We start from the raw sequence: 23,339 nt of genomic DNA, 5'->3' as shown, positions 1-23,339 counted from the left end.
GGCTCAGACACACGCACATCCCCACCCAGGGTCGGCTCTCTGACGTCACAGACCTGCAGGGGACGGGCACACGGCTCAGAGACTCCCATGCACGCATGTGTCCACACGACCCCCACCCGGGGGGCTGGCTCCCTGACTTGGCCGAGGGCTAGCTCCAGAAGTGAGGATTCGGTGGGTAAAGGCTGGGGCCCTAGTGTTTACTGGGGAACACCAGACCGCTGCAGAAATGACTGAGCGGGCAGGCCCGTCAGTCGTCCCAGAAGTGGCTCTCCTTAGAAAAACCTCGCTTTAGTAACCTACTGCTACACAGGGAATGCTGGATGGGCGCCAGCCGAGCTTCCACACTAAGGCGAGGAAGAAAGGCCTGGCAATCTAGCTGTGAAAACCAGGCCCTGAAAACCCTGTGGAACAACGGTTGGATCCACAGGCGATCATGGGCCTGGCGCGGGACTGGCAGCATCGGGTCCCGCTGGGCATGGGGTTACTGTGAGTCAGAGGCCCACCCGAGGACAGCCAACACCGCACAGGGAATGAGTAAGCCAGCTGGAGGGCTAATCACTGCACGGGTCTGTTGTTAGCGGAAATGGATCTTCTCAGGATACCGCCCAGCCTCTCTGACGCAGAGCTATCTGACGTGAAAAATGCAAACGCTGGCACAACATTGCGCTGAAGCAGCTCTAGGGCAGCGCCTCTCTAACCCCGACGTGCATATGATTTGGGGCTCCGGTTGAAATGCCGACTCTGACTCAGCGTTCCAATGGCTCCCCGGGGAGGCTGATGACGCTCGTCCACGGCCACACTCTGAGTAGCCGGGAGCGAGGAGCTCAGACGGGCAGGAAGCAGAATCCATGTTAATTCACCAGATCAAAGTGCCGCTTTATTTTCGAAAAGCAACAGAAGAAGAGCTTTTAACTGTACCAGCCTCAATTTCATGACTTTAAAAAAAACAAAACAAAAAACACCCTGCGGATTTTTATCGGCTGTTTGCGTGTTAAGAGCCTCGTGTACACACCGACCCCAAGCATATGGGAGCCCAGGGGTGTCCAAGCTTCAAGAATAGCTTGATGCTGAAATGCAGTAAAGCAAATGCATACACTTATTTTTTAGCTCGAAAATTAATGAAGTTTCAGAACATATTACATAATTTACCTGATTTTGAACTTAAGAAAAGATATAAAGTTTACATATATATATATAGTTGTGTTGAGTGCTGTTGAGTAGATTTTGGCTCATGGTGATCCCATAACAGAGTAGAACTGCCCCATAGGGTATTCTAGGCTATAATCTTTATGTGAGCAGACTGCCAGGTCTTTCTCCCGTGGAACCGCTGGTGGGTTCAAACCGCCAACCTTGTGGTTAGTAGCCAAGGGCTTAACCGCTGTGCCACGAGGGCACACGTATGTATGTGTGTGTATTTATTTATGTAAAAGATTCTCTGGAGGTTATCTGGGGAAGCCTGACAGACACAGAGAGTGAGGGAGAAGACGAGGTAACCCCCCTGTTGCCCCTCCCCCACCTCAGGCCCCTCTCCCACAGGCCTGACTGGCTCAAGTGTGGCTACCCACCGGGGAAAACGACCACTAATCCCCCAAGAGAGAAACCCAGGGACAGAAGGGAGAGGTCCCCCACCCCGAGCCTGAGGTCCGAGCCTCGCTCTGACCCCTGCTCCTGCCTCCCACCCCTTGCCGACCGCCCCTGTTGCGTTTACTTAGGAAGGACGCACGTGGTAATTCACGAGTCAGGTTTCCTTCTCTACCTGCAGGTTCTGGGGTTTGGGAGGCGTGGGGGGGCTCTCAGTGGTGGGAATCAGTGGTGCAGCGGGTCAGGCTAACCACCACCGTGAGGCAGAGGGCAGTGAGGACAGCCCCGTGGGCTGGTGCTCAGTGCAGCAGGCGCTGGAGACGGCAGGGCACCGGCGCTGAACACGGGGAAGCTGGTGTGCCAGCTAAAGAGACACACGCAGCCTGGCTGCCGCGCGGAGACCGCTTACGTCTTTGAGGGTGATGATGTTCGGGTGCTGGCCGTATCTCAGGAGGATCTCAATCTCTTCCGAGGGGTCCCTTTTACTCTTGTCGATGATCTGAAACAGACAGCATGACATGAGGGGGCTGCTCGAGGTACCTCGCGCCCACTGAGCACAGGCAGGGCCCTTCCTCTGCCTTGTCAAAGGATACCCGTCACACTGAGATACGGGGAGGTGAGCCTGCCGTCACCATCACCGTCACCGTAAGACGTAACAGATCCATCCTGCAAAATTCATGTGAACAAATCAGGGCTTCGAACTGGTTGGGTCCAGTTGGAACCCCTGCTGGGAATTTGCATTTCTAATGAATTCCCTGCTGAGAATCTGCATTCCCACCCTAGATATACTGAATCAGAATCTACATTTGAACAAGATTCCCAGGTGATTCTTATGTATCACTTCCTGGGAACTTGTCAGAAATGCAAATTCCCAGCAGGGGTTCCAACCGGACCCAAACCGTTCCAAGCCCTGAAACGCGACCCTGAAAGAACTCCCGTTTTTCCTGCTGAAAAAGAAAAAAAAAGAAAAAGGGAAGTTTCCATGCCAATCAGCTTTCCTTCTAAAAATAAGCTCTGCTGATGTCAAGCATCTGTCTTCATTCCATTTCTCTTTTGGTGGACAAATTACAGATGCAGTATGAAAATGAGCAGCATGGAAATGAGCAGTATGGAAATGAGCTCAGAAACACCCAGGTTATTTTCAAGGATCTGGTGTGAATAGAGGAGGAGCTGGACCCGCCCCAGCTGCACACTTTGGCCACGTTTCGTCACTATGAGTGAGAACTGGTGTCATGTCCTCTTGTGTAGTTTTAAGGACTTCAATTTACTTTTACCTGATTCCAAAAGGTCAGCAGTTCAAATCCACCAGCCGCTCCTTAGAAACTCTAAGGGGCAGTTCTACTCTGGCCTATAGGGTTGCTATAAGTTGGAATCGACTCGATGGAAACAGGTTTGGTGGTTTTTAAATGCTAAAGTAAACTAAGACGCTTTTAATAACATAACCAAAATATGCTACTGTAAAGAAGGCGCAGCGGTCCCCCACGGCATGTGCTTTTGGATATCTGTCTCCTGCACAAGTCTTCCAGACAAACAAAGAGAAATTACAAAGGGGAACTATTAATGAAGAGGTCTCTGTATGGCCCTGCATGCGTGTGTACACGTGAGCATGTCTGAAGGTAAAAGGCGCCTGTGGGAAAAGCTAGAAGGATAGTGTCTTAGGTATCTAGTTGCTGCTGTAACAGAAATACCACAAATGGGTGGCTTTAACAAACAAGTTTATTTTCTCACAGTTTAGGAGGCCAGAAGTCTGCATTCAGGGTGCCGGCTCTAGGAGAAGTCTTTCTCTGTCTGTCAGCTCTGGGGGAATGTCCTTTTCTCTTCTGAGCTTCTGCTCCTGGGTGATCTTCATAGTAACCAGTAACCAGTTGCATTTGAGTTGCCTCTGTCTCCTGGTGACCCCATGTGTGTCCGAGTGAACTGTGCACCATAGGGTTTTCAATGGCTGAGTGTTTGGAAGTAGATCACCAGGCCTTTCTTCTGAGGCCCCTCTGCTGGACTCAAACTTCCAACCTTTCAGTTAGCAGTCAAGTGTGTTAACCGTTTGTATCACTAGAGACTCCAGAAGGATGGTAAAGTTCCTTTAATTTCAGATTTTTCAGTTCCACCCCGTGTTTTACCACAGCTCCTGAGGCCCCAGTGGCACAGTTAAGAGCTCAGCTGCTAACCAAAAGGTCAGCTGCTCAAATCCACCAGCCACTCCTCAGATACCCTATGGGGCAGTTCTGCTCCGCCCTACAGGGTTGCTATGATGGCAACGGGCAATGAGTTTCTGGGTCTGTGCCAACACACTCCCTACGCGGCGGGGCTGTGAGTTCCCTGACAGTGTCTTTGTATTCTCACCTGGGTCCCAGCACCATGTCCGTCACAGAAAAAGTGCTCAATGAAAAACGTCGAGCAAATGGATGAAAGCGATCTGCTTACTGCACAAGGGAATCTACGCAGAATGAAATGGGCTGTATAGACAAGAAATGCTTTCTTTGAGGATAGTATTGTAGGCCCTAACAATAGGGAGGTGTCCCTCACAGAGCTGAAGACAGGAACAAAATGATTTCTCATTTGAAGCAGAAAGGCTCCTGACTGATATTTCTCTCTTCTAAATAGCACTTATTCTTGACACCACCAGGTATCATAGCGAGTGAAGCTAAGAAGCCTCCTCATTTACCTCGGAACATTTATTTGCTCCGGCCACATGCCAGGCTTTCTTCAGGAGCTGAAGGTGCAGCAGACGCAGATGTCCTTGCTCTCAGGGAGCTGACACTGTCATGGGAGTGGAGTCACAACGCACAAGTGCCTATGAGAAATGCCAGGGCAATCAGTGCTGGAGCGGTGGTTCAGGGGGAGAATTCTTACCTTCCATGTAGGAGACCCAGGTTCGATTCCGGCCAGTGCACCTCATGCACAGCCACCGCCTGTCTGTCATTGGAGGCTTGTGTGTCGCTGTGATGCTGAATGGGCTTCAGCGGAGCTTCCAGACTAAGAGGGACTAGGAAGAAAGGCCCGGTGATCTACTTCCGAAAATCAGCTAGTGAAAACCTTGCGGATCACAACAGTCCAATCTGCCACCTATCATGGGGATGGCACAGGACGGGGCAGCGTGGTGTTCCACTGTGCGCGGGATCACCATGAGTCAGGGGCTGATGTGAAAGCAGCTAACAACGGCATCTGCGTCCTAGTCCTCGGGAGCTGTGAGTGTATTACTGTACCATCAAGAGTGACTCTGCGGTGTGATTAAGGGAAGGATCTTAAGAAGGGGTATTATCCTGGGTTATCCGGGGGCCCCAGTGGAGGTGGAGGTCAGAGTCAACAGCAGAAAGACTTGACAGAAGCAAGAGTTTGGAGTGAGGTGAGGAAGAGGCCACAAGCCAAGGAGCGCGGGCGGCCTCTGGAGGCTGCAAAGGGCAAGGAAACGGATCCTCCTCGGAGCCCCCAGAAGGCTCAGCCCTGCTGATGCCTCACTTGAGCTCAGCAAGACTGGGTTTGGCCTTCTGACCTCCAGAACTGGAAGAGATTAAAGCTGTCGGGTCTGGCCTGCTGACCTCCAGAACTGTAAGAGATTAAAGCTGTGTGGTTTTAAGCCATGAAGGCTTGGCGAGTCATCACAGCAGCCCAGGGATCTAACACAAGGAGAAAGGATGAGGGAGAGGGCTTGGCGGGCGGAACCAAGAGCTCGGCTTAGACGTATCAGGCAACAATCATGGCAGTGCTGAGCAGCGTGGGGACACCGGAGCTTGGTGGTCAGTACTGCTGAGAAGTACCTCGCTAAGCAGCAAGCTCAGAGGCGCAGGGTGTCAGACAAATCAATCTATTGCTGCCAGCTTTGAGAAATTTTTGGAACCAAAGAAACTGAATATGCCTGGTGATGCGGCTTCACAATCTGTGCTTCGTGATTTCACCCGTCCGCTCCCGTGATCAGATAAAACTGAGTGCACCGATGGATGGGCGAGAGGGAGCTTCTGAACCCCTCCCATGGGGAGAGGAGTCGTTCCTGCAGACGTCCATGCTGCTATCTAACGGCCACACTCCTCCTTCCTTGCTGTTACGTGGTGCTTTCTTTCTCTTTTCCTTTATCTTGACCCCCGTGTGCTGTCCGGCTCTGTGCCCGTGAGCCCCCGCCCCTTCACTGACACGTGACCGTGGGGGCATTTATAGCTGCGTCCTGTCTTCTGCTGGCTGATGGCTCTTCCCCAGGAGATGCACCTGCCAAGCCTCCACTCACGTTTCTCTTTGCTTCACCTTTGCACCTGATTCACACAACAAAGGTAGGTTTTTATTTTTTCGCTTTTGAATGCCGTATTTACTCCTTGTATGGCAATTCTGCAAGGTGTGTAGTTACTCCAGTTTTACAAATACAGGAAAAAGGGATCAGAGATATTGGGTTCATAGCTGAGGAGCCCTGGTGGCGCAGTGGTTAAGGCACTCGGCTGCTAACCGGAAGTTCGGTGGTTCGAACCCACCAGCCGCTCCGTGGGAGAAAGATGTGGCAGTCTGCTTCCATAAAGATGACAGCCTTGGAAACCCTGTGGGGCAGTTCTGCTCTGTCCTATGGGTCACTGGGAGTCAGAACTGACTCGGTTTTGCTCACAGCTCGTAGATGACGTAACTCCAACACCCACTCTTAATGAACGAACAACTCCTCCTTCTACACCAGCTTCAAAGGGCATCATGACTGCTAGAGTCCAAAAACTACAAAGTATGAAGTAAAAAACGCCATGGGGATCCCTGACAAAGATCCAGGCCGACCAGTTTCCAGGCTGCTCTTGGTCCTTTTTTCTCCCAGCCCGCTGTGAGCTCAATGGCTCAGGTCCTCCTCACTTCGTACTATATCACCCTGAGGGCACTCTTCCCAAGTTACTGCCTGGTTATAATTTATTTATTTTGCTGTTGTTGTTGAGGATATACACAGCAGAACATACAACAATTCAACAGTTTCTACAGGTACCATTCAGTGACATTGATTACATTCTTCAAGCTCTACAATCATTCTCTCCTTTTCTGAGTTGCTCCTCCCCATGAACATGAACTCACTGCCCTGTAAGGTTCCTATCTAATCACAAAGGTAGTTTTGATCCTAAAGCATCAAGATGAGGTTGAGCTTCTCTTCTCAGGTCTGGCCGCAGATGACTTTGACCCTGCAGGACAATATCTCTCTTGAACGGGACTGGTACAGTCAGTCCACCACCTGTCTGTCAGTTTGTTGTACTGTGGGGGCTTGTGTGTTGCTGTGATGCTGGAAGCTCTGCCACCGGTATTTCAAATACCAGCAGGGTCACCCATGGTGAACAGGTTTCAGCGAGCTTCCAGACTAAGGCAGGTTGAGAAGAAAGGCCTGGTGATCTAGTTGAGTTAGCCAAAGCAAATCCTATGGATCACAACAGAACGTTGTCTGATATAGTGCTGGAAGATGAGCCCCGGAGGTTGGAAGGACTCAAAATACACAGTGGCCATGACAACGGACTCGAGCATACCAAGATTGTGAAGATGGTGCAGGACTGGGCAGCGGTTTGTTCTGTTGTGCACGGGGTTGCCATGAGTTGGAGCAGATAGCAGCCAATAACAAGTGCGTTTAATACCACATGTAACGTTCAGTCCCCTGTTGGAATGATCCCATTTCTTCCTTGATGGCTGAACATTCTTTTTTAGGACATGGGAGCCGGAGACCCTGGAGTCACCTTGAGTGCAGGCTCCATTAAGGATTCTCCTCTGTCACTGACGGCGGCCCTTGAGTTCCCAGCTTGACTCCATTGGAATTTTCTGGAGGCAGCTTCTGAAACAAGTGCCGGCTCTGCCCAGAGAGGCAGGCAGTAAGCAGGAGCTGGGCTCAGCGCTGCCTGGTGACCTTGGAGAAAAGAGCTGAGAACAAAGGTCACAGAAGCTCAGAATGTAGTCTCAGCCTACTGGCACTGCTGTAACAGAGATTTATTTTCTTACAGTTCTGGGGGCTAGAAGTCCGAATCCGGGTCTCGGCCACGTCAGTTTCTCCTCTCGGTAGCTCCGGGTGTCTCTTGGTGAACCTCACACGGTGTCTGTCTTGCCCAGGATGTGCCCACCAGGGTCTAATCTGCTCTTTTTATAACGCAGAAGTGATTTGGTTTAGGACACACCCTCCACGGATATGGCCTCATTAATATAACAAAGAAAACCTTTCCTAATAGGATCGCATCTACAGGTACAAGGGGTTAGGATGCCACTCGGATTTCAGGGGACGCAATCCACTACATACCCAGTGCTATCACAGGGTGGCTGTGAGGATGAAATGACGACATTACGGCGTGCTTAGAACAGCGCTGGGCGTTTGCTGGGCATATCCTGCTCTTCACATCACCGTCAGGTCGCTCGATAAAGCCCACTCCCACAACCCGCGGCCCGTCTGGATTCCATCCCTGCCTGCTCCTCTCTCAGGCACTTCCTCTGTTGGGTAGTCTGCTTCCTGTATACTTACTGATGCTGGTGTTCTGCACCAGAGGCTAAAACTGGCCCCTTGGTCCTATGAGTTGTCCTATGTCCAGTATGCTGTGCCTTCTGATAAATGCAGATGTGAGTCCGTGGTAGGCACGGCCAAGAACTCTCCAGGTGCTGCTACCACAAGCTCGTGAGAAACCGAGAGAGCAGCCACACCACCCTGAACTTGTCTACGGTGGGTCAGCTCCGTTACGCGCATATGCATCTGTGTATTCCTATACACCTTCCCCTGCTGGTCTAACACTAGGAACCGTCCCGTTTACATTGTCTACAATAGGTGCCTGGTTATGTTAAAGTCAGGTGCCATGGTGCCACAGTGGTGAAAGCACCCGGCTGCTAACTGAAAGGTTGGCGGTTCGTACCCACCAGCCACTCCGAGGGAGAAAGCTGTGGCAGTCTGCTTTCATAAAGATCACAGCCTTGGAAACCCTATGGGGCAGTTCTCCTCTGTCCTACGGGGTCGCTATGAGTCGGAATCGACTTGATGGCAATGGGTCTGGTTTATATGAAAGCCATAAGGACAACAAAACAAAACAAAAACAAATAACCTTCTCCCTCAGTTCTTGTAAAATGAGCACAGCAGTTTTGGTGGAATAAGAATATGAGTCCTTTATTTTTTCTTTCAAACACACATCTCTCCTTTTTTAATCCTCCTCAACCATAGTTACCTTCACTACTTCATAATTAATTCCATTTTAATCTTGTTTTCAGCGAAGGTGTATGGTTTGGAACCTGTGCGGTTGTATGCTATATATTATTTCAAGGCACTGGACGATTTCATCCCCTACCACTAGCCTCCCAGGGCTGGCTATAAAAACAAAGGTGGACTTAAATGTTACATTAGGCTCCTCAGCTGTTTTGTCTCAATGAGAGGGTTCTTAGTTCTTGGAAAGTAGGGACGTCTGGTCAACGGCAGCATGTCTGACAAAGGAGAAGGGGAAGCTCTGACAGAACATAATAGTTTCTCTCATTTAACCATCTTAGCAGTGGATGAAGGAGCCTGGTGGTGCAACGGTTAAGCGCTCGGCTGCTAACTGAAAGTTTGGCAGTTTGAACCCACCCAGCATCTCTGTGGGAGAAAAGACCTGGCAATCTGCTCCTGTAAAGATTAAACCAACGAAAACCCATTGCTGTGGAGTTGATGCTGACTCATAGCGACCCTGTAGGACAGAGCAGAACTGCCCCATAGGATTTCCAAGGCTGTAATCTTTATGGAAGCAGATTGCCACATCTTTCTCCCTCGGAGTGGCTGGTGGGTTCGAACCACCAACATTTGGGTTAGCAGATGATCACCTAAGCATTGTGCCACCATAAAGATTACAGCCTTGAGAACACTATGGGGCAGTTCTACGCTGTCATATAGGGTCGCTAGGAGTCGGAATCGACTCGCTGGCACACAAGAACGACAGCAACAACAGCGTTCTGAAGCACAGGTAGAATATCTCGTGTTTAGTCAGACCTGGCGTGGAGCTTGGGAGGCGGATGAAGGTTAGTGCTACGCTCTCTGTCTATGCCATGCTGTTCTAATGGGATCCCAGGAGATCGGGTGCTGTCTGCCCCGCCCAGGAAGGAGAGAGCAAGCCTACGAATTTGGATTCTGATGCAGCCAACATTTACCGAGTATCTACCGCAGACCGGGCTCTGGGCTAAGTGCTTTGCTAAATAATAGCTAGAGTCGGTCTCACTAACTGTAGGACCAGGATATGACAATGCAGCTGAGGACAAATGTGAAACCAGCAGTCTTGCTGCCGGGGAATACGCGTGGGTAGATCTGCTCTGACGCGTAACTTGAATGTTGTGAACAGGAAGAAAGCAATTATTGGGGCAAAATTCAGTGTCTGTAAGATGTAGAAGTGAACTTAAAAGCCAAGTATCATGGTATTTCCAAGGATAAGAGTATGAGCGTGAATCCATCCGTGCCCCGAGCCTGACCACTTGACCCCACAGAGGGAGAGCTTGCTGTGACCACCCCTCAGGTGGACCTGGCCTTTGAGTCACTCTTGGCTTACAGCATGGGGCTGCGTGGAGCCAGCTCCACAGCTGCGCCACTGGGAAAAGCTTGGGAAGCACTAAGCTCTTGGCTAGATTGTCATACAGTACCAGAGTAACCTGAAACTTTCCAAAGACGGAACGCTCCCTCATCTCAAAGTTCTAGCCTCTGGAATCTGTCCACATGAGATGCTCCCCTAGCAGGATGTCCTGGGTCAGAGTTTCTCCTCCTCTGTTCTGCTGACGTTGGGGATGGACCATTCTTTGTTGTGGGGACTGTCCCGTGCATTGTAGCCTGGTCAGCAGCACCCCTGGGTCCTACCTACTAGATGCCAGGAGCACCCCCACCCCAGCTGTGACAACTAAAAGTGTTTCCTGAGGGCAACACCACCCCAGCTGAGAACGAGTGCTCCAGGAGAAACCACAGTGTTCCGGTCACAGTGCTGGCTGCTGAGGTAAGACGGCGGCTTTCTTTTCTCTCGCTCTTCACTCAGAGGGAAGATTTCTGAGTCACCCATGTCGCTGGATGAGAATGCCCTGCCTGGCTCTGACTGGACTGTTTCTCAAAATGAAACAGACACCCTTTTTCATCCAGAGCCCTGCAAGAACCTGGATAGCTGGACGTTCAAACTGCCCAAGTGGCAGCTGAGAGAGGCGGAGCTAAGTTCTAAGGACTGACCGTAAACGGACACTTGCTGAACCAGGAGCCAACCTACGTAGCAAACAATTACACACCACACTCTGAGTTCTGGGCTATAATCAAACACACATAATTCTGCTATTAGTTCCTCCCTCAGTAAATGGGGATACTACTACTTACCAACATGACACAGAACAAGCCCGAGTGGATTTCAATTACCATTTACCCTGAAAGTCTTAAATGGGACAGAACAGGGATCCATGTTATGTCGCAGCAGCTGGGTCACTAACGGGCCCATTCGAAAGGATGACCTCTTTGCCAGAAAACTCCTGCCTGCTCTTTCACCTTTGAGAGAAATCTGAACACGTGTGTGCGCCCTTAGACAACGTGAACTGACGTCCCAACACCCCGCTTAAACACGCCCCCCGAACAGCCCGCGGCACGAAGAGCACGCTGGACGAGATCTGCATCTTGCTGAAAACTCCCTGGGCTTTGCAGTCAGGATCCTTCCTGCTCTTGGCTACCTGAAGCATTTTCCAGACAATAAATTATGACCCACAGTAATCTCTGATGAGGAGCCCTGGTTGCACAGTGGTTAAAGCACTCAACTGCTAACTGAAAGGTGGGTGGTTTGATACCGCCAGCGGCTCCATGGGAGAAAGATGTGGCAGTCTGCTTCTGTAAAGATTTACAGCCTTGGAAACCTTATGAGGTTGCTGTGAGTTGGAATCAACTTGAAGGCAGTGGGTTTGGTAATCTCTGAAAGGGGAGGGAAATCCCTGTAATGCTGTTGTTATTAGATGTCGTCGAGTCAGTTCTGACTCAGAGCGACCCTACGTACCACAAAACGAAATGCTGCCCGGTCCTGCGCCATGCTCCCAGTCGTTGTCAAGCTTGATCCCATTGTTGAAGCCACTGTGTCAATCCATCTTTTGAGGGTTTGTCTCTTTTTTCACTGACCCTCTACTTTACCAAGCATGATGTCCTTCTCCAGGGACTGGCCATCCCTCCTGACAACACGTCCAAAGCATGTAAGACATAGTCTCGCCATCCTTACTTCTAAGGAGCACTCTGGTTGTACTTCTTCCGAGACAGATTTGTTCGTTCTTTTGGCAGTCCACGGTACATTCACAAGTCTTCACCTACACCACAATTCAAAGGTGTTAATTCTTCTTTGGTCTTCCTTATTCGTTGTCCAGCTTTTGCATGCATATGATGCGATTGAAAATACCATGGCTTGGGTCAGGCGCACCTTAGTCTTCAAGGTGACATCTTTGCTTTTCAACACTTTAAAGAGGTCTTTTGCAGCAGATTTGCTCAATGCAATGCATCTTTTGATCTCCTGACTGCTGCTTCCATGAGTGTTGATTGTGGATCCAGTAAAATGAAATCCTTGACAACTTCAACCTTTTCTCCATCTATCATGATGTTGCTTATTGGCGCAGTTGTGATTTTTTAAAAAAATTTTTTCCCATACAAAAATTTATACATACATTGTTATGTGACTCTAATTGCTCTCCCCATACTGTGACAGCACACTCCTCCTTTCCACCTCTGGGTCCCCATGTCCATTCAAGCAGCTCCTAACCCTCTCTGCCTCCCATCTCACCTCTGGACAGAAGCTGCCTGTTTAGTCTTATGTATCTACTTGAGCTAAGAGGCACACTCTTCACGAGTATCATTTTGTGTCCCACAGTCCAGTCCAATCCCTGTCTGAAGAGTTGGTCTTGGAAATTGTTTTAGTTCTGGGCTGATACAGAATCGAGGGGGCTGATAGAGAATCCAGGGGCCATGCTTTCTGGGGTTCCTCCAGTCTCAGTCAGACCATTAAGTCTAGTCTTCTTACTAGAATTTGAGTTCTGCACCCCACCTTTCTCCTGCTCCATCCGGGACTCTCTGTTGTGTTCCCTGTCAGGGCGGTCATTGGTGGTAGCCAGGCACCATCTAGTTCTTCTGGTCTCAGGATGATGAAGTCTCTGGTTTATGTGGCCCTTTCTGTCTCTTGCACTAATACTTTCCTTGTGTCTTTGGTGTTCTTCATTCTCCTTTACTCCAGGTGGTTGGGACCAACTGATGCATCTTAGATGGCCGCTTGCAACCTTTTAAGACCCCAGACGCCACTCACCAATGATTTTTGTTTTCTTTATGTTGAGGTGTAATCCATACTGAAGACTGTGGTTTTTGATCTTCATCAGTAAGAGCTTCAAGTCCTCTTCACTTTCAGCAAGAAAGGCTGTGTCATCTGCATAACGCAGGTTGTTAATGAGTCTTCCTCCAATCCTGATGCCCCATTCTTCTTCACGTAGTCCAGCTTCTTGGATTATTTGCTCAGCATACAGATTGAATAGATATGGTGAAAGGATACAACACTGACCCACACCTTTCCTGACTTTAAACCACCAGTATCCCCTTGTTCTGTCCGAACAACTGCCTCTTGATCTGTGTACAGGTTCCTCATGAGCACAATCAGGTCTTCTGGAATTCCCATTCTTTGCAATGTTATCCATAAGTTGTTATGATCCACACAGTCGAATGTCTTTGCATAGTCAATAAAACACAGGAAAGCATCTTTCTGGTATTCTCTGCTTTCAGCCAGGATCCTTCTGACATCCGCAGTGATATCCCTGGTTCCATGTTCTCTTCTGAATCTGGCCTGAATTTCTGGCAGTTCCCTGTAGACATATTGCTGCAGCCTCTTTTCAATTATCTTCAGCCAAAGTAATGTACACACACTAAACTTGCCCAGGGAAGCTTAAGGCCTGTCAAAAAGAAACGGGAAGTGCTGGCTCTCTCCTGTCCTATAAGCAGGGACTACACCACCTGCTTCTTCTGCCTGAGTGGGCTGTAGCTGCAGTTCTTCAGAGATCTCCATCACAGCTTGGTCTCAACAAGGTCTTTGGGAATCAAGTTACAGGCCATTTGACAAAGCTGAATTCAGATGGTGTCTTTATGTGAGAACTGGGTGTGGGGACATTCAGGGAAACATACCATTGCCTTTGTCAATGGGGGGGATTATTTTCTGAGGCACAAAACAATAGCTGATCAGACTCACAGTAGAAGCCTGTTTTCTAGAAGGGCTGCCTGGCTGCTGAGCCTGGCTGAACAATGGGCTTGTTTCTCTGCACTCGCTGGTAAGCAGGGCTTGTTTCTAGGATTGTTGCTGGTCACCTGACAGACTATTTAAAGAAATTCTGAGAAGTGATTTAAGCAGAAAAGATTCTAAGAAGCACATTTATGCTTATGAGGCACATGTAAAATACAACTTAAAAGTATACATGAAGCTCTTTCCTCTAAAGCAGAATCCACGCATAGTCCCTACCATCTTTGTATCTATGTGTGGGGAGAGCATCTGCCCGCGCCAAGGGTGGGTTTCCGTCAAGTCCTCCTTCACACCCCCCAGTTGTGAAGTGGCGGGGTCGGGGGAAGGACAACTCCCAACAATCACTGTCTGCCTTTTCTTCCCTCCTCCCTCCCTCTCTCCTGCTTCCCTTCCCTTCTTCTTTCATCCCTCCTTCCTTCGCTTCCTTCTTTCTCCCTCCTTCCTTCCTTCCTCCCCTCCCTCCCTCTTTCCTTCCTTCCTCCCCTCCCTCCCTCTTTCCTTCCTTCCTCCCCTCCCTCCCTCTTTCCTTCCTTCCTCCCCTCCCTCCCTTTTTCCTTCTTCCTCCCCTCTCTCCCTCTTTCCTTCCTTCCTCCCCTCCCTCTCTCTTTCCTTCCTCCCCTCCCTCTCTCTTTCCTTCCTTCCCTCCCCCTCTCTTTCCTTCCCTCCTTCCTTTCTTCCTTTCCTCCCTCCTCCTTTCCTTCCTTCCTTCCCTCCCTCCTTCCTTCCCTCACCAAATGCTATGCCTGACACCAGCCCCATTTTTCTCCAGAACACTGGGTGCCCCAAAGCTTTTATTCTAAGGACGCATTATATCTAAGGCTATGAAAGGTGGTCAATACCTACCTGTGTGGATATAACTGAACACATTTATGATTTGCAAAACAATGTTCTATGGTGACCTAACAGCCAAGCAAACTAAGCGGCACCTGACTAGGGCCTGGAAAATGGGGAGCGGAGAGAAGCTGTTTCCCAGAGAGGCTGAGTGCTGAAGTACTGTTGGGTCCAGGTGTGTCCTGGAGTCACTGCCCCGCCCAGCAGCTGTTGTGGCTGCATTTGGCTGGCCCGAGGCGCTGCCCGCCGCGCTGACATTGCCTTACCTTCACGGCGTACTCCGCGTCTGTGGCTTTGTGCACGCACCGCTTGCACACGGAGTAGGAGCCCACGCCAATGTCCTCCTTGATCTCGTAGCCATCGGTGAAGTGGATGTTGTTCCCATGCAGCTGCTGAGAGACAGACCGAGAGAAGACCCGTCGGCCGTCGCTCACACAAACAGCCACAGCCAGCAAGAACGTGGGGAAAAAGGAGGTCCTGGGTCGCGACCTGGTGGGTTAGTGGATTTATTTGCTCAGGGTCACAGAGCCCCCTGCTAATTCTTATGTTTTCAACACCACGTTGCAGTGTCCACTAGCTGCCATGTCTTCCCGGAGTGAGAATAAGAACCAGAGTGAAGAGATATAGACACGGGTGGACGCAGGCGTGGCTCAGGGCTTGGGTTCAGAGCTAGTATCTGGATGTGAACGGTGCTTGGACTCCATGGCTTCCAAGGGGCAGCCTGCCGAGGGCCTGTGTACACGCTAACATCAAGGCTCCGCGTCACACAAGCCATCTTTCCCCAAAAGACTCCGGGGACAGAAACAGCCACGGGAGCCCAGTGCCGTCCACCTTACCCTGACTCGGTTCTTAAGGAAAATGCAGTCATAATCCTCCTTTAAAGAGTTCCCTATATTCCGCTTACGTTTATAAGGTGGAAGACACCTTATAAAAACTTCATCTCCTATCGCCCTCCCAAGAGCACACTTCACCGGAGACAAAGGCGCCCACAAGTCAAACCCTGCCCCAGGGCACTGCCTGACTCCACGTGGGGGACGCCCACAGTTGACTCCTGGGGCCCTCAGTCACAGGCCCACCACAGTGCATCCTTCTCAGGACCTTCTTTTTCCTTCTGTAAGACGAATGTGAGGCAGGGGTATGAGCAATGGTTCAAACCGCGCTTGACAAACACCACTGGGACACGGCTCCGGGGGTCATATAAAACCCAGACGTGCCCGAAGGAGAGGCGTCAGTGACTGAAAGTGGACCCCGTTCAAATCCCAGCCGCCAAGGGCGACTCTGCGTCTCTGTGCAGGTGTCCTGTGCACAGTGATGCCTAGGCCTCGTCAACTAGGACCCGCTGGATGAGGTGGAATCTGGGCCTTCCAGGATTACCTGCACGATGGGGTGGACCGTGACCTTGTGGAGATCTTGCTGCGAGTGCTCCTGGACCAGGCTTGATGCCACAAAACTGAATCCTCTAAACAGATGGTGTGCGTTGGCACTGGGAGGCACACCCGGAGAATCTGCACACAGACAACCATGGAGTCAGAACTGCCAGGAGGATCACAGGAATCTGTGTGTGTGTGCATACATGTGTGTGCACACGTGTGAGCGTGTGGTGCATGAATGCATTTGTGTGTGTGAGAGAGTGTGTGCGGGGTGTGTGTGTATGGAAGTGTGTGTGTTGTTTATGTGTGTGCACGTGTGGGCATGTGGAGACTGCATCTGTGTGTGTGTGAGACTTGTGGGGTGCGTGTGTAAGAGTGTGTGTACACATGTGTGAGTGAATGTATAGTGTATGAACGCATTTGTGTGTGTGAGAGAGTGTGTGGGGGATGTGTGTGTGTGCTGTGTATGTGTGTGCACATGTGTGAGTGTATAGTGTGTGAGCTTGTGTGCATGTGTGAGAAAATGTGTGGTGCATGAATGCATTTTTTTGTGTGAGAGAGTATGTGAGGGATGTGTGTGTGTACGGGAGTGTGTGTGCTGTGTATGTGTGTGCACATGTGTGACAGTGTGCGGTGTGTGTGTATGTGTGTGTTGGAGGAGGAGGAAGAACAAAGATTTAAAATGCTAAACGATACGAAACCACACTTTTATCTTGGGTGGTCCCAATGGCTTGATTTTCAAATGGCAAAAATGCCTAGAATTTTAGGATCATCATTGACCACATCTTAGTGTGCTGCCTTCAGAGTTCGCTACATTTCCTCAGGCACAGTCCTCTACCGCAGTCCACTCCAAACAGAGACAGAAGCCGCCAGTGACCTCTGGGGGGAGTTGTCAGCCCACACGCGGGTCGGTGAACACAGATGCCAGATTCCCAGCACCCAGGTGTGTAAGTTCCCAGGGTGCCTGTCCAGGGGCGCAGCTGGGGGTGTGGACGTTCTTCTCTGCCCCACTCCCAGCCTGCCTGGCCCCGGTGGAACCCGGCACTCTGCTCTTCAAAGATAATTTGGGAAAAGCTGCTCCTGTCCTGGCACGAGGCGGCAGCGTAAGAAGGGAACTTTCCTTCTGTTATGATTTTTCTAAGCTCTGTAAGACCTGTTCCGAAACAGAACTGCCACGAGCCTGATTCCCTTTCAAGTTTATTGTTAAGTAAAACCAAAACATGAATGACTGGCAGCGATAAAGCAGAGACCAGAGGTTAAATTCTCCACTAAACAAAGAATTCCTAGAGATAAATGAGAAAAGGGCAAAATACCTGCCCCACTGCCCAAAATGAGAAATAAAGTGAATAAGTGCTTCATGGAAGAAGAAATATTGACTGCTATTAGACAGATGAGAAGGTGCCTAATCTTTCTAATGAAAGACACACATATTTAAATGAAACAATGATTCTACCTCACATATTAGCAAAAACGAGGACAATCGATCAATCTAGGTTTGGCAAGGGTATGGGTGTTAGTGAGCTGATATGGACTGATATTGGCCATTGTGAATCAGACAATCATATGGTCTACTGTGCCAGGAATGACAACGGAAGAGGAATGGCATTGCATTCATCTTCAAAAAGAACATTTCAAGACCTATCCTGAAGTACAACGCTGTCTGTGATAGGATAATATCCATACGCCTACAAGGAAGACCAGTTAATATGACTATTATTCAAATTTAAGCACCAATCACTAAGGCCACAGACGAAGAAACTGAAGACTTTTATCAGCTTCTGCACTCTGAAATTGATCGAGCATGCAATCAGGATGCATTAATAATTACTGGTGATTGGAATGCGAAAGCTGGAAACAAAGAAGAAGGATCGGTAGTTGGAAAACATGGCCTTGGTGATAGAAATGATGCCGGAGATCACATGATAGACTTTTGCAAGACTAACGACTTCTTCATTGCAAATATCTTTTTTCACCAACATAAACGGTGACTATACACGTGGACTTTGCCAGACGGAATACAAAGGAATCAAACTGGCTACATCTGTGGAAAGAGATGATGGAAAAGCTCAATATCATCAGTTAGAACAAGGCCAGGGGCCAACTTAGGAACAGATCATCAATCGCTTATATGCAAGTTCACTGAAACTGAAGAAAACTAGAACAAGTCCACGAGAGCCAAAGTACGACCTTGAGTATATTCCACCTGAGTTTAGAGACCATCTCAAGAATAGAGTTGATGTGTTGAACACTAATGATGGAAGACCAGATGAGTTGTGGAATGACATCAAGGACATCATACAAGAAGAAAGCAAGAGGTCGTTAAAAAGACAGGAAAGAAAGAAAAGACCAAAATGGGTGTCAGAAGAGACTCTGAAACGTGCTCTTGAATGTCAAGTAGCTAAAGCAAAAGGAAGAAAGGATGAAGTAAAAGAGCTGAACAGAAGATTTCAAAGGGCAGCTTGAGAAGACAAAGTAAAATATTATAATGACATGTGCAAAGACCTGGAGATAGAAAACCAAACGGGAAGAACACTCTCGGCATTTCTCAAGCTGAAAGAACTGAAGAAAAAATTCAAGCCTCAAGTTGCAATGGTGAAGGATTCTATGGGGAAAATATTAAATGATGAAGGAAGCATCAAAAGAAGATGGAAGGAATATACAGAGTCATTATATCAGAAAGAATTGGTCGACATTCAGCCATTTCAGGAGGTAGCATATGATCAGGAACCGACGGTACTGAAGGAAGAAGTCCAAGCTGCACTGAAGGCATGGGTGAGAAACAAGGCTCCAGGAATTGACGGAATACCAATTGAGATGTTTCAGCAAATGGATGAAGCACTCAGAGTGCTGACTTGTCTATGCCAAGAAATTTGGAAGACAGCTACCTGGCCAACCGACTGGAAGAGATCCATATTTATGCCTATTCCCAAGAAAAGTGATCCAACTGAACGCGGAAATTATGGAACAAGATCATTCGTATCACACACAAGGAAAATTATGCTGGAGATCATTCAAAAGTGGTTGCAGCGGTATATCAACAAGGAACTGTCAGAAATTCAGGCCAGATTCAGAAGAGAACGTGGAACCAGGGATATCATTGCTGATGTCAGATGGAACTTGACTGAAAGCAAAGAATACCAGAAAGATGTTTGCCTGTGTTTCATTGACTGCGCAAAGGCATTCGACTGTGTGGATCATAACAAATTATGGATAACATTGGGAAGAATGGGAATTCCCGAACACTTAATTGTGCTCATGAAGAACCTGTACATAGATCAAGAGGCAGTCATTCGAACAGAACAAAAGAAGTGTTGGAAAGCAAAGACGTCACCTTGAAGACTACGGTGTGCCTGCCCCAAGTCATGGCGTTTTCAATGCATCATATGCATGCGAAAGGTGGGCAATGAATAAAGAAGACCGCAGAAGAACGACGCCTTTGAATTGTGGTGCTGGTGAAGAATATTGACTACACCACGGACTGCCAAAAAAACCTAACAAATCTGTTTTGGAAGAAGTATGACCAGAATGCTCCTCAGAAGCAAGGATGGTGAGACTACGTCTTACATACTTTGGACACGTTATTCAGGAGAGATCAGTCCCTGGAGAAGGACATTATGCTTGGTAAAGTACAGGGTCATTGAAAAACAGGAAGAGCCTCAAAGAGATGGATTGACACAGTGACTGCAACAATGGGCTCAAGCATAACAATGATTGTGAGGATGGTTCAGGACCGGGCAGTGTTTGGTTCTGTAGTACACAGGGTCGCTATGAGTCGGAACTGGCTAGAAGGCACCTAACAATAACAACAAAAATGTGTGTCAACTTGGCTGGGCCATGATTAAGCCTATTTGTGTGATTGTCCAGCATTCTGTCATCTGATGTGATTTTCCCATGTGTTGTAAATCCTACCTCTATGATGTTAATGAGGTGGCATTACCTGAAGTTAAGCAATGAGGCAGGACTCAATCTGCAAGTTTAGGTTGTGTTTTAAGTCAGTCTCTTGAAATATAAAAGAAAGAATCGAGCAGCGAGACATGGGGGACCTCATACAATCAAGAAACTAGTGCCAGGAGCAGAGCGTGTCCTTTCCACCTGGGGTTCCTGCACTAAGAAGCTCCTCGATTGGGGAAGATAGATAACAAGGGATCTTTCCCCAGAGCTGACAAAGAGAGAAAGCCTTCCCCTGGAGCTGGAACCCTGAATTCGGGCTTCTAGCCTTCTAGACAGAGCCCTGGTGGCGCAGTGGTTAAAGAGTTTGGGTGCTAACCAGAAGGTCAGTAGTTCGAATCCACTAGCTGCTCCTTGGAAACCCTATGGGGGCAGTTCTACTCTGTCCTACAGGGTCGCTGTGAGTTGGAATCGACTGGGCACGATGGTTTTTAGTCTCCTAGACTATGAGAGAATAAATTTCTCTTTGTTAAAGCCATCCACTTGGGGTATTTATGTTATAGCAGTATTGGATAACTAAGACAGCCATTATTCCTAGTATTGTTTGACTGTTTAACATTTTGTCATCTGGTGTGATTTTCCTATGATGTTAATGAGGCAGGATTAGAGGCAGTCATGTTAATGAGGCAAGACTCAATCCACAAGATTAGGTTGTGTCTTAAGTCAATCTCCTTTGAGATATAAAAGAAAGAAGCAAGCAGAGAGACAGGGGGATCTCACTACCACCAAGTAAAAAGAGCCAGGAGTGCATGTCCTTTGGACTCAAGGTCCCTGTGCTGAGAAGCTCCTAGACCAGGGGAAGACTGATGACAAGGACCTTCCTCTAGAGCTGACAGAGAGAGAGAGAGAGCCTTCCCCTGGAGCTGGCGCCCTGAATTTGGACTTCTAGCCTCCCAGACTGTTTGAGAGAATAAACTGTTTGTTAAAGCCATCCACTTGTGGTATTTCCGTTATAGCAGCGCTTGATAACTAAGACTGCCTAAGTTAAAAACAAAACAAAAATGACAGTCCCACTGTGGGGACGGAGCTCTAACACAAAGGAGTGGTGACTGACTGACTGTGCCTCAGAATCATATTGCTACGGCCGCTCCTTAACCCAGAGGGAGCTTTAAAGTTTTTCTGACACAACCACAACTCCACTGTCATATCTAACAGTGTCTCCTAGCTCACATGCTGCAGAATCTTCCCTCCACTAACAATCAGAAAAGAGCCCTGGTGGTGCAAGGGTTAAGTGCTTGGCTGCTAACCCAAAGCTTGGCAGTTTGAACACACCCAGTGGCTCCTTGGGAGAAAGACCTGGAGATGTGCTGCCGTAAAGATTCCAGCCAAGAAAACCCTATGGGGCAGTTCTACTCTATTCTACACAGTCGCTATGAGTTGGAACCGACTCGAGGGCGCACAACAACACAACAATCAGAATGATTTCTGTGTGTCCTTGGCACTTCAGCCACTGCCTACCTCAAAGGCAAACCACGTGGTGTAATAAACAAACTTTAAGTAAAGTTGACTGGAGAATTCACAACAGTAAGGAACAAAAAAAGCAATTCTAGATAACAAAGGAATGTACTCAAACTATGCTCTCCTGCCGGAACTGACTCAACAGCAAGGGGTTTGGTTTTGGTTTTTGGTTAGGCTAATTTTAAAATAAAACTGAATTCTCTGTGCACACAAAAGGCTCGTGAAGTGCTCAGAAAAAGCTCGATGGCAATACTGGCTGGCCAGGCTGGAGTATAAATTCTTCACAGATAATGTGAGAAGCATGTGTGTGTGACTAGCTTGATGCTGACTGCGTTAGTGTTTTCTTGCCAGGCAGGATAAGTTTGATCTTTCTTTTGGTATTTTAAACCAGGGCTTTGAACTGGTTCTTCCTGGTCCAGTCATGGCCAAGGAAGCGATCCTGGAACAGACTCAAATTTTTAGAAGTTGGGTGAACTGGAACGATAACGGGAAGCCCTGCTAGAAACCTAATCTCCCTTTTAGAAAACAAGGGCAGTGTACATGTTGCATAGCAACCAAGTCTCTTGCCTGTTGGATTCTGTGAAGAGTCCGAAACAGTCGTACCCCACTCAAAGATGGCGGCCGACCAGCTGCTTTGAATGTGTGTCGCTCTCCACAGTCCTGCCGATATTCCAGTCTCATATATCGGGCCCCTGAAGGGCTCACCACCCCTTTTCTGAGTCTTCCATTCCAGGACTTCGACCCTTAATTTTTCCTGTTCCGGATTACCCAAATTGTAAAAATTTGAGTCTGTTCCAGTTTCACTTTGTCGGCCGTGACTGAACCAATTTGAACCGGTTTGCAGCCGTGATTTAAACACAAAGCTCTGAACGATGGAACTCACGATGGAACAGGGCACTTGCGTCAGGCCTGGCGGTTGGGATGAGCACTCACCACTCTGCTCTCTTGGTTGGAGCTGACTGGGTTTGTGTTCCTTCTACTCCACAGGAGGAGGGACAAAATGACCTGCTGACAGAACCTGGGCCGACACCCCCATCCTGCCCCTTCTTCTAGCCTCTGACGCTAAAAATCAACCAGGTTCTGGAAGTTTGAATCCCTCCAGAGGAGCCTTGGTGCTCTACTTCTGAAAAGGCAGCCACTGAAAAGCTGATGGAACAGTTACTCTGACACACACGGGTTCACCATGAGCCAGAGCGGACTCAGCAGCAACTGGTTTTAAGGATAGACTCCAACAGAGAAATTCTTTTTAGGGAAGTTAAGAATGGTATGGAAATCCTACTATCCCCTACCAGAGAGAACAGAGCACAGGCAGCCTCACTAACTCACAGCAGCCGGGGATCACCCCAAACTCTATCAGCAGCTACACCAGGGCTTTGTCTCCTGGACAGTCAGATCTGGCGACTGTGGGGGGGACCCAAAAGAAGCAAGGTCACCATCAGCACTGTGATTCCTAATTCACAGCACCTAGAATCAACTCAGACCGCTGGTGGTGCAGTGGTTATAAGCTCAGCTGCTAACGAGAAGGTCGGCAGTTTGAATCCACCAGCTGCTCTTGGAAACTCTCTGGGGCAGTTCTACTCTGTCCTATAGGGTCACTGTGAGTCGGAGTCAACTTGACAGCAATGGGTTTAGTTTTTTAGTTTAGAATCAGCTCCATTCTGTGCTCAGTGTCGATGAAGCCTGGGCCAAGCCAGCCCCGGCCCTCTAACAGTCCTCACCAAGCCCCCAACCGATGAAGCCTGGGCCAAGCCGGCACTGGCCCTCTAACAGTCCTCACCAAGCCCACGACAGATGAAGCCTGGGCCAAGCCAGCCCTGGCCCTCTGAAAGCCCTCACCAGGCCCCCGACCAACTGCGTGTGCACACAGCTCACATCTGGGCCCCCCGATTGATTGTCAACGCGCGCACACAGCTCGCATCTGGGACCCCCGACCGTCTACGTGCACACAGAGCTCACATCTGGG

General features: G+C 48.9%; 1 protein-coding gene across 1 annotated transcript in view; it reads right to left on the bottom strand.

Annotated features, from left to right (window-relative positions):
• The window catches only part of RPS6KA2 (ribosomal protein S6 kinase A2), a 232,142-nt gene that overhangs the window by 15,876 nt on the left and 192,927 nt on the right, over positions 1-23,339 (bottom strand). Inside the window, exons 13-15 of the mRNA XM_004368781.2 lie at positions 15,975-16,105; positions 14,867-14,992; positions 1,991-2,080 (exon numbers count right to left, since the gene is read on the bottom strand). Coding sequence (XP_004368838.1) covers positions 1,991-2,080; positions 14,867-14,992; positions 15,975-16,105 — 347 coding nt within the window. The remainder of the gene's footprint in view (positions 1-1,990; positions 2,081-14,866; positions 14,993-15,974; positions 16,106-23,339) is intronic.

Source organism: Trichechus manatus, unplaced genomic scaffold (genome assembly GCF_000243295.1).
Source record: "Trichechus manatus latirostris isolate Lorelei unplaced genomic scaffold, TriManLat1.0 scaffold00002, whole genome shotgun sequence".
NCBI classification, from domain to species: Eukaryota; Metazoa; Chordata; class Mammalia; order Sirenia; family Trichechidae; genus Trichechus; species Trichechus manatus.
The sequence above is the reverse complement of the archived record's forward strand: the minus strand, read 5'-3'. Positions and strand labels throughout refer to the sequence as shown.